Genomic DNA, 16,641 nt, shown 5'->3' with positions numbered 1-16,641 from the left:
TATAATAAAAAGCACTTCTTGAAGGTGTCATGCACTAGGACCAAACCTGAAACCATGTGATTGAGAAACAAACATCTTACCACACAGCCATGCCTTAAACCCCGTTCATCCATGTTTTATATATTTTTTTCTGTTTTTCCTTTAACATTAAAGAACCAGTAGAGCACCATTCAAAATACCTTGTACAAGGTTCAAATTGTACTAGTGGTCAAGAAATAGTCTTCCTCTCCGTTTTTGGCTTTATATTCAGCCAAGATTGACAAAATAGGTATTGGTGACTGGTTTAAAGTTGACTATTAATAGCCGTATGCCAGTATTAGAAGGAAAGACTCTGTTCACTGTGAAGTGGCCAGCATTAGGAATGGCATCCAGTCAATGAATCCATGCCAAGAATGAAATGTGTGAGTGTGGTATGCTCCTTAGAGCCCTCTAATTGGAGAGGGCACATTAACTTCAAATAAGAGCTGATTTGGACTGTGATGAAACTGTCCAACACATACCAGCTGGTCAGCATGGGTTAAACATCTTAAACATCTCATCCAACACAACACAGAATCAGTATATAAAATGATGAGTGAACTGGAAAGATTAGTGGGACATTGGAAAACATATCTTCCACTATTTGTCCATCTCCTTGCACTCTGGCTTTGAAAACTGTTGAGGTCAACTTTGCTTTACAACCCTCTGGGATCAATTGGTTTCAATATCAGTAAAGTACTGTGGTGGGGTGGGTGGGGTGGGGGTGAGGTGTTAATCAACAAATCACCCCCTCAAAAGTTTTGGCTCCAGGCCTAATGTTAGTGCTCTTTATGCTCTGGGTTCAAACACCACCAACGTCAACTATGCTTTTCATCATTCTGGGGTCAATAGGATACAGTGCCAGTAAAGTACTGGGTTTAAACAACAAGTCACCCCCTCAATATTTTTGGCTTTGTGCATTTGTTAATGCTCTTCATGTTCTGAGTTCAAATACTACCAAAGCTATCTTTGTCTTTCATCACCCCAGGGTCGATAAAATAAAATACTAGCCAAGTAAGGTGATTATGATCAATGGCATCAAGTAGCCCCTCCCCTCAAAATAGCTGGCCTTGTAATGAATTAAAAACAATTATTATTTCTTCTGCTGTGATACATTGTTGTTGTTGATGTTGCTATTGTTTTCTTCCTCAATCAGCTTGGCTCTAATCAAGCAAACCTATGGTGACAGGCATTCCATTCATGACATTCCTGTAAGATGGTTGGGTGTAATTTCTTGGAGGTCAAACAAGAATAGTGCTATGTATATACACACAAATATAAGTGGACGTATAGCTTAGAAGCTTGCTTCCTCTGCTCAACCTCAATCTAGCAGCCATATGACTAATTTAATACTTGTTCTGCTACAAGTATAATAATAAGCAGCAGCAGCAGCAGTAGTAGTAGTAGTAGTAGTAGTAGTAGTAGTAGTAGTAGTAGTAGTACCAGGTTAATGTCAAATCCAGGAATAACACATTGGATGATGAAATCCTGGATATTCTACATCTGAAAGTTATATATGAGAACATCTGAGTTTGGATGACTATGATTACAGTCCAACCAGATCAGGGTTCGCCTGTCGTTAAAGTACATTCTTTTTACCCACCCTCCTGCTTTATCTGTCTGTCTGTCTAATTATCTATCTATCAATCTCTCTATTTGTCTGTCCATCTATCCCATCCATCCATTGATCTATCTATCTATCCATCCAATTTCAAATATCAGAGATCATGAATAATTGATGAGCAAAACATCTTAAACTGAACACCAACAACAGGTATCAAATGCTTTATTCTGCCATCCAGCATTCCAAGTTCAAATCCTACTGAGGTTAGATTTGCTTTTTATTCTTCTGAGGTCAGTTAAATAAAATACCAGTCTATGGTAGTGGTAGTGGACTGGTGGAATTATTAACCTCTTATCATTCAGATTATGTTGTCAAATGTAGTGCTTATTTATTCATATTGTTTTGAATTAATCATGTATTATAAGGCTTTGAGATTTTGATGAGGTGATGATTGTTTAGTTTTAGAATGACATTGTAGGGTCGGTGTAAGAGGCCAGATGTTCAGAGTTAAAATATTTGTTCTGTCTCTTTGTGTTTTGAGTTCATATTCTATATGGTTAGAATTGCTCCATTGCCCAGTTGAACCAAGCTACTATCTGGTCATTGTGTGCCTTTAAGTAAGCAGACTGGGTCTTTGGCGTGAAGACATCTTTCTCTATTCTTCCCTTCCTGTCCAAGTCTTTGTAGAAATTCATAATCACTACAGGTCTTCCTGACAATAGCATCAACCTCAACACCTTTGCAGAGACTATAAAAGTTACAGGCCTATCATAATAACTATGCTGGATCTTAGATATGACATGCCCAGCTGACATCAAGGTATGCGATAAGGAAGAAAGAAAAGTCGAGAGATATGACAGGTTAGCTTGGGAAGTTAAGCAGTTGTGGTCGATGGAAAAGGTAGTAGTAGTGCCAACAATTGCTGGAGCCCTAGGAACAGTCAGTAAAAATCTTGAGAAGTACATGGAACAAATAGGGGCTGCAATAAGGGTGGAGCACTTGCAGAAAACAGCACTGCTTGGAACCGCTGGAATACTCCGGAAGGTGCTCGAAAAATAAGAGGTGTTACCTTAGTTCACTGGTCGAGAACAGCTGACACCGTAGTACATCTCCAGCGTTAGAAGTTGTGCAAAGGCAATAAATAATAATAATAATCCATTCTACTAAAGGCACAATGCCTGAAATTTGAAGTAATAGGATAGTTGATCCCATCAACCCCAGTAATTGATTGGTATTTAATTTATCGACCCCAAAAAGATTAAAGGCAAAGTTGGCCTCAGTGGAATTTGAAATCAGAATGTAAAGATAGATGAAATACTGCCAACAATTTTGCCAGCTCAACACCATAATAATAATAATAATAATGATAATAGTAATGATAAATATCTTGATGCAACACTCTCATGGCTTCTGATCTTAATTGATTGGAAGTGTTATCATGTACATTGTTTTGTCTTGGTATCAAAGATGCGCTACACAAACATTCTGCTCAATTCCACTGATTTTCTTGTCAGTTGTTTGACCTTAACCAGCTGACAAAATTAACCAGCTGACAAAATTTATCGGCTAGTAAGTTCAAACACTTCACCCCAAGAATCTATCCCATAAATTTTGTGAAGACCTTCCTCATGTGTTTTTGATGTCGCATGGTCAAATTCCCATGAGTATATAGACACTTTCAAATTTATCGAACATCATGCTGATGATCGGAGTTAGAGTAGCTTTATACTCTTAACCGTGAAACGTCGTACATGATTAACTAAAGGCAGGTTTGTTTTTGCTTTTCTCTTCTGTTTTTGTTCTGTGTGTGCCATAAATATCGCCATCCGTTAGAGAAAAAAATTTGTAGTTTGGAATCGGTAGTTCTTTGACTACTATTTCTAAATTTTCAGTATGTTGGTGAAGCATCTAATGGCGATCCCTATATATTTATGATTATAAATGGTTTTACCGATAAAGGTTTTTTTCATACTGAACTACTTGGCAAAATTGTTAATTATTAATTTTATTACTAATTGGCAATTCCCTGCCCTATATCTGTATATATATATATATATAGATTTAAATATATGTGTGTGTATGTGTATATATATATATATATATATATATATATATATATATATATAAATATATGTGTGTGTATGTGTGTATATATATATATATATATAATATAGGATAAAATCTTTATAAGAATTTATCAAGTAGTCAGCGTGAAAAAACCTCATAATGAAAAAAACTCATCATTTTTTTCCCATAAATATATATAATTTATATAAGGGCATTAACTATATAGTAATGCCTCACGCTTAGAGGGACTAAATAAGTCAAAAACTACCAAAAGATAAGCAACATATTTATATATATATATATATATATATATATATATATATATATATATATACATATACAAGTCTTCCATATTGTTTCCTTTTTCAAATACAGAATATATATATGGAGTTCTAAAGCTTGCCTTTTTGTTGTACAATTTAAATTTAAGTAACACTATATAATTTACATACGATGTATATATATATATATATATATATATATATATATATATATATATATATATATATATATATATATAGATAGATAGATAGATAGATTGATAGATAGAGCACATGGTTTAGTGGTTAGGCTGTCAATCTCATGATCATAAGATTGTAGTTTTGATTTCTGAAGCGGGTAACGCATTGTGTTCTTGAGCGAAACACTCCATTTCAGGCTACTCCAGTCTGGCCAGCTGATAAGAATGAATGATCCCGTCACAGACCAGTATCCTGTCCAGGGAGGAATATATACAACAGTGAAAGTAGGAAACCAGCCCTATGCTTCTTAAGTGTGATTTGGACTAAGCATGTATATATATATACGTTAAAATAATACATCTACTTCTTATTCATACACCTGTCTTCGTCTTTTGTTTTTTCTGTAAAATTTCAACTATATGCTGTGCTTGAGAAGACCTGGCAAGCCAAGTGAGACTGTAACTGTGGCCTATTCCAGTGCAGCATAACCAGCCCATTTAAGAGTACCCTTCAAACATTGGGCAATAATTCCCGTTTGTGAAGACCTGTTGAGGCAAGTAAAATTGTTGGTGTGGCCAATGATAATACTGCCTGATTGGCACCCGTAAAAAGCACCATCCGAGTGTGATTGTTGCCAGTGCCACCTGACTAGCTCCCATGCCAGTGACATGTAAAAACCACCATTCGAGTGTAGTTGATACCAGTGCCAGTTGACTGGTCCTGAGTCAGTGACATGTAAAAAGCACCATTCGAGCATGGTTGATACCAGTGCCGGTTGACTGGTCCTGAGCTGGTGGCACGTAAAAAGAACTATTCATGCGTGGTCAATGCCAGGACTGCCTGACTGGCTCTCGTGCTGGTGGCATGTAAAAGGCACCCACTACACTCTTGGAGTAGTTGGTGTTAGGAAGGGCATCCAGCTGTAGAAACTTTACCAGATTAGACTGGAGCCTGGTGCAGCCTCCTGGCTTGCCAGCCCCCAGTCAAACCGTCCAACCCATGCCAGCATGGAAAGCGGACGTTAAACGACGACGACAATGATGATATATATATATATATATATATATATATATATATAGATAGATAGATAGATACATAGATAGACGGACAGATGGATGGATAGATAGATAGATAGATAGATAGATAGATATGCACACACACAAATACTCTTCTATTTAGCTTTTTGTACCTTGAGAGCATGCTTTGGTACCTCATTTACTCACACTCACCCTTATATAATGCAGGGTAGCCATGTATCTCCTCAACCACAAACATATGTTCATCTCCCTTCTACAATATTTTAACTTCTAAACACCTAACATAAAGCCACCTCCCTCCTTACAATATCCTGTCTCAGTCAAGAGAATTACATGACAACTCTAGTGAATGATGATGCCATGAAAACTGGTAAGCAGCTTGCTTACCAACCACATGGTTCCGGGTTCATTCCCACTATGTGACACCTTGGGCAAGTGTCTTCTACTATAGCCTCAGGCCAACCAAAGCCTTGTGAATGGATTTGGTAGACGGAAACTGAAAGAAGCCCGTCGTATATATGTATATATGTATGTGTGTATGTGTTTGTGTGTCTGTGTTTGTCCCCCCAATATCGCTCAACATCTGATGCTGGTGTGTTTATGTCCCTGTAACTTAGTGGTTCGTCAAAAGTGACCGATAGAATAAGTACTAGGCTTACAAAGAATAAGTCCTGGGGTCGGTTTGCTCAACTAAAGGTGGTGCTCCAGCATGGCCACAGTCAAATGACTGAAACAAGTAAAAGAGTAACCAAAAAAAAAAAAAAGACTTGGTACATTCTGTGAATTGGCCAGTGTAAGAAAGGGCAACCAAGTATAGAAACCAATGCCAAAATTGAGACACGAGATGATATGAGATGAAACAAGGCATATTCCTCCAGCTTTTTACATTCTCCTGAGCCATTCAGCTCATACCAGCATGGAAAGCAGTAAAATGATGATGATGAGGATAATGACGATGGTGGTGTATGTGTATGCATGTATGCACGTATGAATGTATGTAAGTATAAATGAACAGATGTATTCAAACATATATATACATATAGGCACAAATGTAGCCGTGTAGATGGAAACTGAAAGAAGCCGTTGTATACACAAACATGCATACATACATATATATATATATATATATATATATATATATATATATATATATATATATATACATACACATATATGTGTGTGTGTGTATGTATATATGTATATATCTATGCGTGTATACACACACACACACACACATATATATATACACACTTGTTTTAGTCATTAGATTGTGGTCATACTGGGGCAGTGCTTTGAAGAATTTTTAGTAGAATGTATCGGCCTCTAGTTCTTACTTTTTGAAAGCCTGGTACTTATTCCATTGCTCCCTTTTTGCCAAACTGCTAAGCTACGGGGATGTAAACACACCAGCACTGGTTGCCAACTGGTGGAGGAGGGGGACAAACACAAACACACACATACACACAAGTACGACAGTCTTCTTTTAGTTTCCATCAACCAAATCCATTCATAAGGCCTTGGGTTGACCCGAGGCTATAGTGAAGATACTTGCCCAAGATGTCATGCAGTGGAACTGAATCCAGAACCATATGGTTGGGATGCAAGCTTCTTACCACACATACGCATATGTTTATACTGAAATGGCTGACTTGTTAAGAAGTTCATGAAGCAAACCTGAGGCCCTGGGTTCAATACATCCATGTGAGATTGAGGGAAAGTGTTGTTATATTTTTTCGGTAGCCTCATGTCAACCTAAGCCTTGAGAGTGAAATATGGCAGACAAAAACTGTCATGAAGCCCGTCGCTTACAACCTCTAAACCCATAATTCAAAGTTTTTGTCTTGTCACATATTGCTGACGTTCTGTCTCTGCATGAAGATTATATTTGGAATATGATTGCCTGTGGAATATTCAGCCACTTACTCTAGATCCAAATGAGCAGGGAGCAGCCAATATCCTGGTCATGTTTAATGACAATTATAGTTTTCCTTTTTGGTAAAACATTGCACACTGCTGCCTATATTAATTTTACACACACACACACATATATATATATATATATATATTTGCAGTTAGGTAGCTAGACATGTATGTATGTGTATTATATATGCATGTCTATATGTAGCATAAATGCATGTATGTAGGCATGGCTGTGTCTGGTTACAAAATTTGCTTTCAGTCCACTTGGATCTGGGTTCAACCACAGCATATGGCACCTTAGGCAGGTGTCTTTGACTATAGTGCCCAATCTCCCTGATTGACCAAAGTCTTCTGAATAGATTTAGTAGACAAAAACTAAAAGAAGCTTATTGTGTGTGTGCATATGTGTGTGTGTGTGTGTGTGTGTGTGTGTGTGTGTGTGTGTGTGTGTGTGTATCTATGCATGTGTGTGTATGTGTGTATCTATGCATGTGTGTGTGTGTGAGTTAGCAGTCCCTTGTCTTCACATCACATTCGTAGTGGTCACAGAAATGTCTCTGACGAACCAGCAATGTCCTGTGAAAATGTGTCTAGCTATGGGAAAATATCAATTTGGGAACAGGTGAGGGTTGGTAACAGAAAGGTAATCCGACTGTAGAGAATCTCTCTGACTCATGCAAGCATGGAAAAGTGGATGTTAAAATCATGGTGATAATGATGATCATGTATACTTCTCCATATGTTTGTGTATATACGAATGCATGCATAAATGTATGTAATATAACTTGTATATGTATGGAAGGATTAATATATGTGTATGCATTTATGTATTCATACATGTGTGTGTGTGTGTGCATGACTGCATTCATGTGTTTGCATGTGTACGATTAGAAGTATATATATATATATATATATATATATATATATATATATATGTCTGTCTGACTATCTATCTGACTATATCTATCTGTCTGTCTGACTGTTTGTCTGTCTGTCTATCTATTTATACGTAACATATTTTCATTTCTGTTTAAACATATGTGTCTCTTTCTTTTGATGTATATAAGTTCTTACAAGGATTCAATCTGGTAGCAAAGAAAGCAGCCAAACTGCTTCGTTTGAGTCAAAACAGCTCAAAGGAATCTGTGAATATGCGCATGTTAGTTAATAGGTGAATATATGAATATATATATATATATATATATATATATATATATATATATATACTTACATATAAGAGACAAAGTGTATGTATGCCGCTATATACATATAAATAAGACAAAATGGGACAAGAACACAAAACATCCGTCTACCTGGATGTTTTGTTGTCCCTTTCTTGTATCACCTAATTGTTTGGATGTTTTGCGTTCTTGTCCCATTTTGTATTATTTATGTGTGTGTGTGTGTGTGTGTGTGTGTGCGCGCGTGTGTGTGTGTAAATACATGTGTGCATGACTGTCTAGTACATGTGATGCGTATGTATGTACTCCGTTTTTATGTTGTGCATAAATGTTTAAATGGGTATGCATATGTGTTTGTGTACACACACACATATATATATATATACATACATGTATGGACCATCCTCATTTTAACAACCACTCTTCAATGCTTGCATGGATCAGGTGGAGTTTATTGAGGCAGATTTTCTATAGCCAGATGCCTTTCCTGTTGCTAACTCTCGCCTATTTCTACGCAAGGCAATATTTCCTTCATGACCAGACATGTTCTCACAGAATAGGGGGAAATGAATAGCACTGTCTGCATGGCAGTGATAACCAATCTACAACTATCATGTAATGTTGAGACAAGGAGACACACACACACACACACATATCAGGCCATAGAAAATCTGTCACGCATAAACTGTGTCCAACCCATACAAGCATGCAACAATTGGATGTTAAGTAATGATGATGATGATATTCATGCACACACACAAACATATATAGATGTACACACACTCGCACGCACATGCACACACATATATAAATATGGTGACCTTCTTTTAGTTTCTGTCTACCAAATCCATTCACAAGACTTTTGTCATCCTGGGGCTGTTCTAGAAGACACTTCCTTGTAGTGCCATCACACAAAGGGAATGAACCTGAGACTATGTGGTAGGGAACCAAACTTCTCATATATATCAATGGCAGCTGTTAATCTTGCAAAAATCCTGGATTTACAACTGCAAAGTCATTTTGCAGTATGCTGATAGAGCAACATCTGTCATGATTCAAGTCCAGTGTAACCAAACCTTTTTAATATCCAGGCCAAACTTGGAATTTTTTTTTTTTTTACCAGGAGACAGCACCAAATCAATTAATAAAACAAGTCAATTATAGAAAAATGTATTTCATTTATAGAGGGAAGTTCATCAGGGGCTGCCAGAAGAATGTTTGAGGGCCGCGTGTGAACTTGGAAGTTGCACTTGAGAACTGCGGTTTTCCAGAAGACACTCATGCTGGAGTGACGACTGCAGCTGCATCAACTCCATTTCAAGACACTACTTGTCAGTTTTCAGTCTGACACTGTTTTTTTTTCTTTCTCTGATGAGTTCACCTGTCTTCAACAACAAGCCATTTGTTGTGTCATTTCAGTTAGGCAATGCTGGAGTGTCCTCCACAGGGTTCAAGGCCTGTGCAAGATTGTTATGACAGACAAGCAGCTGCCCACCCCATAAGCCTCTCTTCTGCTCAGCAGCAATGTTGTACAATGAATAAGAAATTACCACATATGGCTCGGGTGCAGTGTTGTCAGAGGCCTGGAGGGAAACCCAGCTCTAAATTCATCCTCAAAGTTTCCTTTCTCTTAGATGGATTGACGAGGTCAGCAGTTGTAATTGATTAATAGAGGCTGTCTCAGATATCTGCCATGATAGATGAAGGCATTTTTTAGATAGCAGAAGCTTAACATGAGATTCCTTTGGCTTTACAATCTAAGAACACACACACACACACTACGTCCTCACTTTGTTGTTTTTTTGTTATTGTTTTTTTTAACTATATATATATATATATATATATATATATATATATATATATGTCTGTGTGTGTAAGGGTGAAGCCCCCCTTTGGTCATGAATGACTATGGGATTGCACCGAGAAAGTTCCCTTCTGAGGCACAAATCCAGGCAAGGTTGTTTGTGGAAGACCAGCAATCACCCATGCATCCCGGCCTCCCCTCTCAACACCACTGATGTTATCCAAGGGAAAGGCAAAGGTTGATACAGTTTGGCACCAGTGACATCACAACTCATTTCTGCAACTGAGTGAACTGAAGCAACGTGAAATAAAGTGTGTTGCTCAAGAACACAACACACAGCCCAATCCGGGAATTGAACTCACTACCTTGTGATTGTGAGCTTGATGCTCTAACCACAGAGTCATATTCTGTACTGGTTCTTTTCTCTCGTACTTCACCCCTCTCTAATCTCCATCTCCCCTTCTATAATAAGGTTTCCCCACTTGGGATTCTTCATCTTAGAAGCTGCATTTCAACCTGATCAAGGCTGGAGCCATGAAGAAAGCACCCAGTACCCACCGTAGAATGGTTGGCATTAAGAAAGCCATTCCTCTGTAGAAACCATGCTACAGTAGATGCTGGAGTACAATGCAGTCCTCGGACACATCGGATCCTGTCAAACTGTCTGGCCCACAACAGTATGGTATATAGACATTAAATAAATATGACATAAATATTATATATATATATATATATATATACACACACACACACACATCACCATCATCATTTAGCATCCATTATGATGATGATAATATATATCATCATATTTATTCAATGTCCGTTTATATACATGAATGATATGTATATATATATATATATATATCATTCATATCACCAAATAATAGAATTTCTAGCCATTTGGAAACACACAGTTATAATCACTGTTAGTTTACTTTGTGAGGTACCAAAATTTTGTTCCAATCGTTCTAACCAGGCCACTAGTCACAGTACATGGCAACATGAACGTATGCCAGGAGCAGACTGAGAGTATTAAGGGCTGTCAGGCTTAACTGTTTACCGAGCCCCTTTGAATGTGTGTTTTAATACAGTTAACATGTAAGGTGTGAACCCCTCAGAGTTCCAGGCCCTCAGATAGTGCCTGATTGACTGACGGCTCAGTCCACCCCGATGTATGCATATTCAGCATATATGTATATACATTATATATATATATATATATATATATACAGCCACATCTACTTTATATCCATATATATTAATGTATATGCAGGCACCCCTACATGTATATATAAATGTATACAAAATATATATATATATATATATATATATATATATATATATATATATAAGGTTTTTAAACTTTTAAATTTTCATATTCAAAAGAGACAGAGACTTCAAATTCGATATATCGATATATCGAATTTGAAGTCTCTATCTCTTTTGAATATGAAAATTTAAAAGTTTAAAAACCTTATGATATAAATATAAACTGTGAGAACGACCCTTAAGGAATCTAATTAATGATCTCCTAAGGTAAGTTCTTATGCTATATTGGTAACGGTTGCTACATCCTCTGGGAAAAAAATTATTATATATATATATATATGGGAGAATATACAAAAAATAACAACAGACGAGGACAGGTGGTGTAAATAACAAAAGTATATATTAGTATGACGCTCGGGAATACGGAAAGTCTTTGACGTTTCGAGCTACGCTCTTCAACAGAAAGAATACGGAGACAAGGAGAAAAACACGGAGAAAAAAAATTGAATAGTGTTCAGTCAACGGTATTCCCAAGAAAACACACTTCATTATTGTCAACCCATATACATCTCATCCAACAATCAGAGTAGAAACAACTATCAATGAGCAGACAAGGACATTTAAATATGTGTATGTGTCTGCATGTATACATGTATATATTTTAGATTGTGTGTGTCAGCATAGCCCACGAATGTTGAATAATGATGATGATATATATATATATATATATATGACACACACACACACACACACATACGTATACTTAAATAGCCATTTATGTAAATATGTGTATACATGTGTTTGTGTATGCATGTATGTACATTCAACATACATTTTTAAAGCATAGAATGTGTAAACCATTGTCTGTGCCGTTGAAGTTAAAGGAAGGTGTGTGTGTGTGTATGTAAGTAGGTAGGTAGGTGTGTGTGTGTGTGTGTGTGTGTGTGTGTATCTGTATGCGTGTGAATCTGTGCGCATGTGTGCGTGTGTGAGTATGTGTGTTTGTGAATGTGTATTTGTGTCATTCACCTATACGTCAAATGGATATGATGAGGTAATGCTTCACTAAAAATGAAGGCCTATTTTCCGTAGCATCAGGATTTCCCACTGCCTGTCTCTTACATCACATGTATTATTACACGTAGCGTAAACATTCCGAAACAATCACACACACGCTCACAGCACACACATTCGTGCATGCACACACGCACATAGTGAGTGGGTGAGTCGATATGGGGAAACAGAAAGTGAAAGTAGAATACACGTACATGTGTAACGCACGCACACAAACATACACTCGTACGCGCGCGGATGCATACATAAATACAGAGAATAAAAGATCGAGATAGATACAGAGAGAGGGAGAGAGTGGGGGAATTAGATATGTGTCAGTGAGTGTGGCCGCACCATTATACGGACTCACCAGTATGCGGACAGTAAACAAAAGGGATTGCCCCAAACCACAAATCTGCTTCCGTGGTGAATAAATTTCATTTTTATTGTTTGTATAGGAATTCTTCACTAAATGTATATGAAATAAACTGATATCTTTACCTTTTTTCGAGACAATATTTTTTTGAATTCTACACGTCTATATTTTTCAGTTAAATGTTTTTTTCCGCATGGATTAAAAATTAACTTCCTCAGTTAAAATTAAATTTTAATAGATTTTTACCGACCACATATATTTTCTGTGTTTAGATCTACGAAATAACATCATATAAATGGCTTATTACTCCTTCGTCTCTTTATTATTCAAATAAAAGCGGCTAAAAATGTGAGACTTAATATCACAAACCACCATAATCCAAACTGTTGAATTTTTATCCCACCTGATGACAGGCAAACACGTAGTTTATGAAGCATAAAAAATAAAAATAATAACGTTTACCATATTATTTTAACTTCATCGAAAATATGAATTTCTTTCCCTCTCTCTACCAAATTTCAAAGAATTTTAATATATCTAAAGTATCATAAATTCAATACATTTCACTCGTATTTCATAAATGAATGAAAGAATAATATAATTCGCGCATTTGTACATATTATTCTATTATAAAAAATATTCACTGCCCTGGCAGGTAAATATTTTTATAAATGCCAGGTAAATAGCAACACAATACAGAATAATACTCTCTCTATCTCTTTCTCTCTCTCTCTCTCTCTCTCTCTCTCTCTCTCTCTCTCTCTGTCTCTTTCTTTCTAATATATTGTTTAACGATATGCCTATATTTGTCAAAAGCTTTCAATGCTAAACGATATTTGCTGCTATAACTGAGAGGTGATATATAAATTGATGGATAATACGTAAACGGACACGGGTGCTGTGACACTTTGCATGGCAGGTACATTAACAGCTCTCCAGATATGCCATTTCCACTTTCAGAGGTGACTATCAACCATAATTTGGTAATGGTGACGGCGATCAAATAACGAAAAATCCTTTTATGCTAAGATTTAAACAGCCTACGTGAAACATGCCCGTTTTAATGTTTCTTTCTCTCCTCCCCCCCCACCTCTAGCTATATATGTATATATGTACGTATGTATGTATGTGTGTATATATATATATATATATATATATATATATATATATATATATATATATATATATACATATATATATATATATATATACATATATATATATATATACATATATATATATATATATATATACATATATATATATATATATATACATATATATATATATATACATATATATATATATATATATATACATATATATATATATATATATACATATACATATATATATATACATATAGTGTGTGTGTATGTGTACTTTTCCCCACGCATTCATATGTGTTTGTGCGCTCGAGTCATAAACATATATTCGTGACAGCACATGTATGTATATATATATATATATATATATATATATATATATATATATATATATATATATATATATATATAAATGTGGATACATCTTTGTGTGCAAAGAGTGTGTGTATGTAGCCATGTCCAAATTCTTTATATATATATGAATGAATGAATGTATGTATGTACGTCAATACGTGTTTAAATAAATATTGTAAACATACCTATATATATCTACATCGATATATGTATTTGAAAAATAATAATTCTAATTATTAAACATATTTTTCAGTGTGTGTGTGTGTGTGTGTGTGCGTTTCTTTTTACTCAGAATCGTCTGTTCTGGTTAATAAGGAAGAGGATTACATGTATAGAAAAAGAAGTACACACGAAGACATACAAACAAATGTATATTATTATTTATACGCTCACAATGTATATGAAGAACATACGTATATACATACACATACGTACACGCAAGACTGGGTAGCTAGGAGAGGGTTTTGTTGAATAAATCACATAGATAGAGGATGGATGAATGAATGAATGAATGAATGGATAAAAGATCGGTTGAAAGAATAGCTCAATTAAACAATCAATATAATCAAAATACAAAATACGAGTACACTGTCGGCAGAAATTAGTGGTTCCATTCGACAAAATTAATGATACATATATATATGTACATACATAAAAGGATGGATGGATAGATAGATAGATAGATAGATAGATAGATAGATAGATAGATAGATAGATAGATAGACAGACAGACAGACAGACAGACAGACAGACAGACAGACAGACAGGTAGGTAGGTAGGTAGGTAGATAGATAGGTAGATAGACAGACAGACAGAGATAGATAGATAGATAGATAGATAGATAGATAGATAGATAGAGACACACATATACGTGTAGGTATATATATATGCATGTATGTATAAAAAGAGAGGCAAACAGAGGAGTTGTAACTTACAGGTGATATATAAGTAAATCCGCTTCTTTTGGCAAGTTCCTTTGCCACTGGTATGCCGCCTTCGCCATGGAGTTGAACGTACCAAGAATTGGTGATTACCTCGTCGGATCCTATAGACTGGACCTCGGCAATTGGTTGACACAAGATGAACAACAAGAAGATGTGCATCAACAAGCCGGCAACCATTTTCCCGTTTCTCATACAACTTGAACCAGAGAGAGACATAACTGCAGCAGCTTCGCTTGTGCTTTAGTGCGGCTAAATAACACTTTACCTTTTAAAAATTAATGTTATTAATATTGATATTGATAATAATAATAATGATCTAATGTGAATGCTGTTGTTGTTGTTGTTGTTGTTGTTGTGCTTATTCGTTTCTGTTATATTTTTGTTGTTTTTTGCGTAGCCCTCGCTTTTAATTGGCGGTGTTTCTGTTGAAAATTCTTGACTAGGGCAGAAGTGGAAAGGAAAAAAAATGTATGTTGAAATGTTCTTTTTTTTTTTCTTTTCTTAAGGAGACATCATTGTTAAAGCAAATGTTTTGGGAAGTATGTACTCGGAGAAGTAAAAAGGAAAATATTTCGAGGAGAAAAACGAATAAACCAGCTGTTTGACGTTGTAAGCTACATGTAGATGTGTATATTGTCACAGCACATAACGCAACTGTTCAATGAATAACCACACGAGAAAGAGAAAGAGGGTGAGAGAGAGAGAGAGAGGAAGATAATGTGTGAGAGTGGGAGAGAGAAAGGAGGAGAATGAGTGAGCGAGTGTGAGTGAGAGGCAATATCAATGAGAGAAAGAGGAGGTAACAGCAACCAGAAGAGAAAAAAAATATACGGGAAATATATATGTATATTAGATGTAAATATACATATATCTATACATATATATATCTATAATCCTAAATATTAATAAATATAAATCTGCATATATATTTATATATTTTTTAGCTTAATTAATTGAAACTAATGAAGATGAAATAGTTTTCATAGACACATATTTTTCGAACACGTTTAAAAGGAATATTTTCTCTTTTGTTTCCATCTGATAAAAATCGAGGTGTGTTTTCGGAGCAGAAGGTGAACACAGACGGGAAAGAAAGAAAGAAAGAAAAAGAGGGGGGAGAGAGAAAGAAGAGCAATATAATTTCTACCAACTAAATAACGTGAATTTATTACTATATATATATATATATATATATATATATATATATATATATGTGTGTCTATGTATGTATGTGTGTATATGCAATGGGCTGGCACTCGGCACTCTTCTCACGTACTCTGGTTGGTTGCCGTAGGTCGAAGAAATGCTCCTGTCATTTGGTTGGCTATCAGACATAAGTATCACCCTTAATTCTTGCAGTTGAATTGAGGGACGGACAACTTTATTCTTCGCCTTCTTCGTTGTTCTTCTTCACCTCCTCATCTTCTTTCCTCCTCATTCTTCTTCTTCTTCTTCTTCTTCTTCTTCTTCTTCTTCTTCTTCTTCGT

General features: G+C 35.8%; 1 protein-coding gene across 2 annotated transcripts in view; it reads right to left on the bottom strand.

Moving 5' to 3' along the window:
- LOC106876825 (neuroendocrine convertase 2) overlaps nt 1–15,854 on the bottom strand; it is a 172,389-nt gene extending 156,535 nt beyond the window's left edge. The window contains exon 1 of one of the 2 annotated variants that reach the window (XM_089365493.1): nt 15,146–15,854. In XM_089365493.1, coding sequence (XP_089221619.1) covers nt 15,146–15,370 — 225 coding nt within the window. In that variant the 5' untranslated portion in view covers nt 15,371–15,854. The remainder of the gene's footprint in view (nt 1–15,145) is intronic. The other variant, XM_089365492.1, reaches the window with a different exon arrangement.
- Between the last annotated feature and the right edge of the window lie 787 nt (nt 15,855–16,641).

Source organism: Octopus bimaculoides, chromosome Z (assembly GCF_046866305.1).
Source record: "Octopus bimaculoides isolate indiv1 chromosome Z, ASM4686630v1, whole genome shotgun sequence".
NCBI classification, from domain to species: Eukaryota; Metazoa; Mollusca; class Cephalopoda; order Octopoda; family Octopodidae; genus Octopus; species Octopus bimaculoides.
This window is presented reverse-complemented; position numbering and strand designations above follow the sequence as displayed.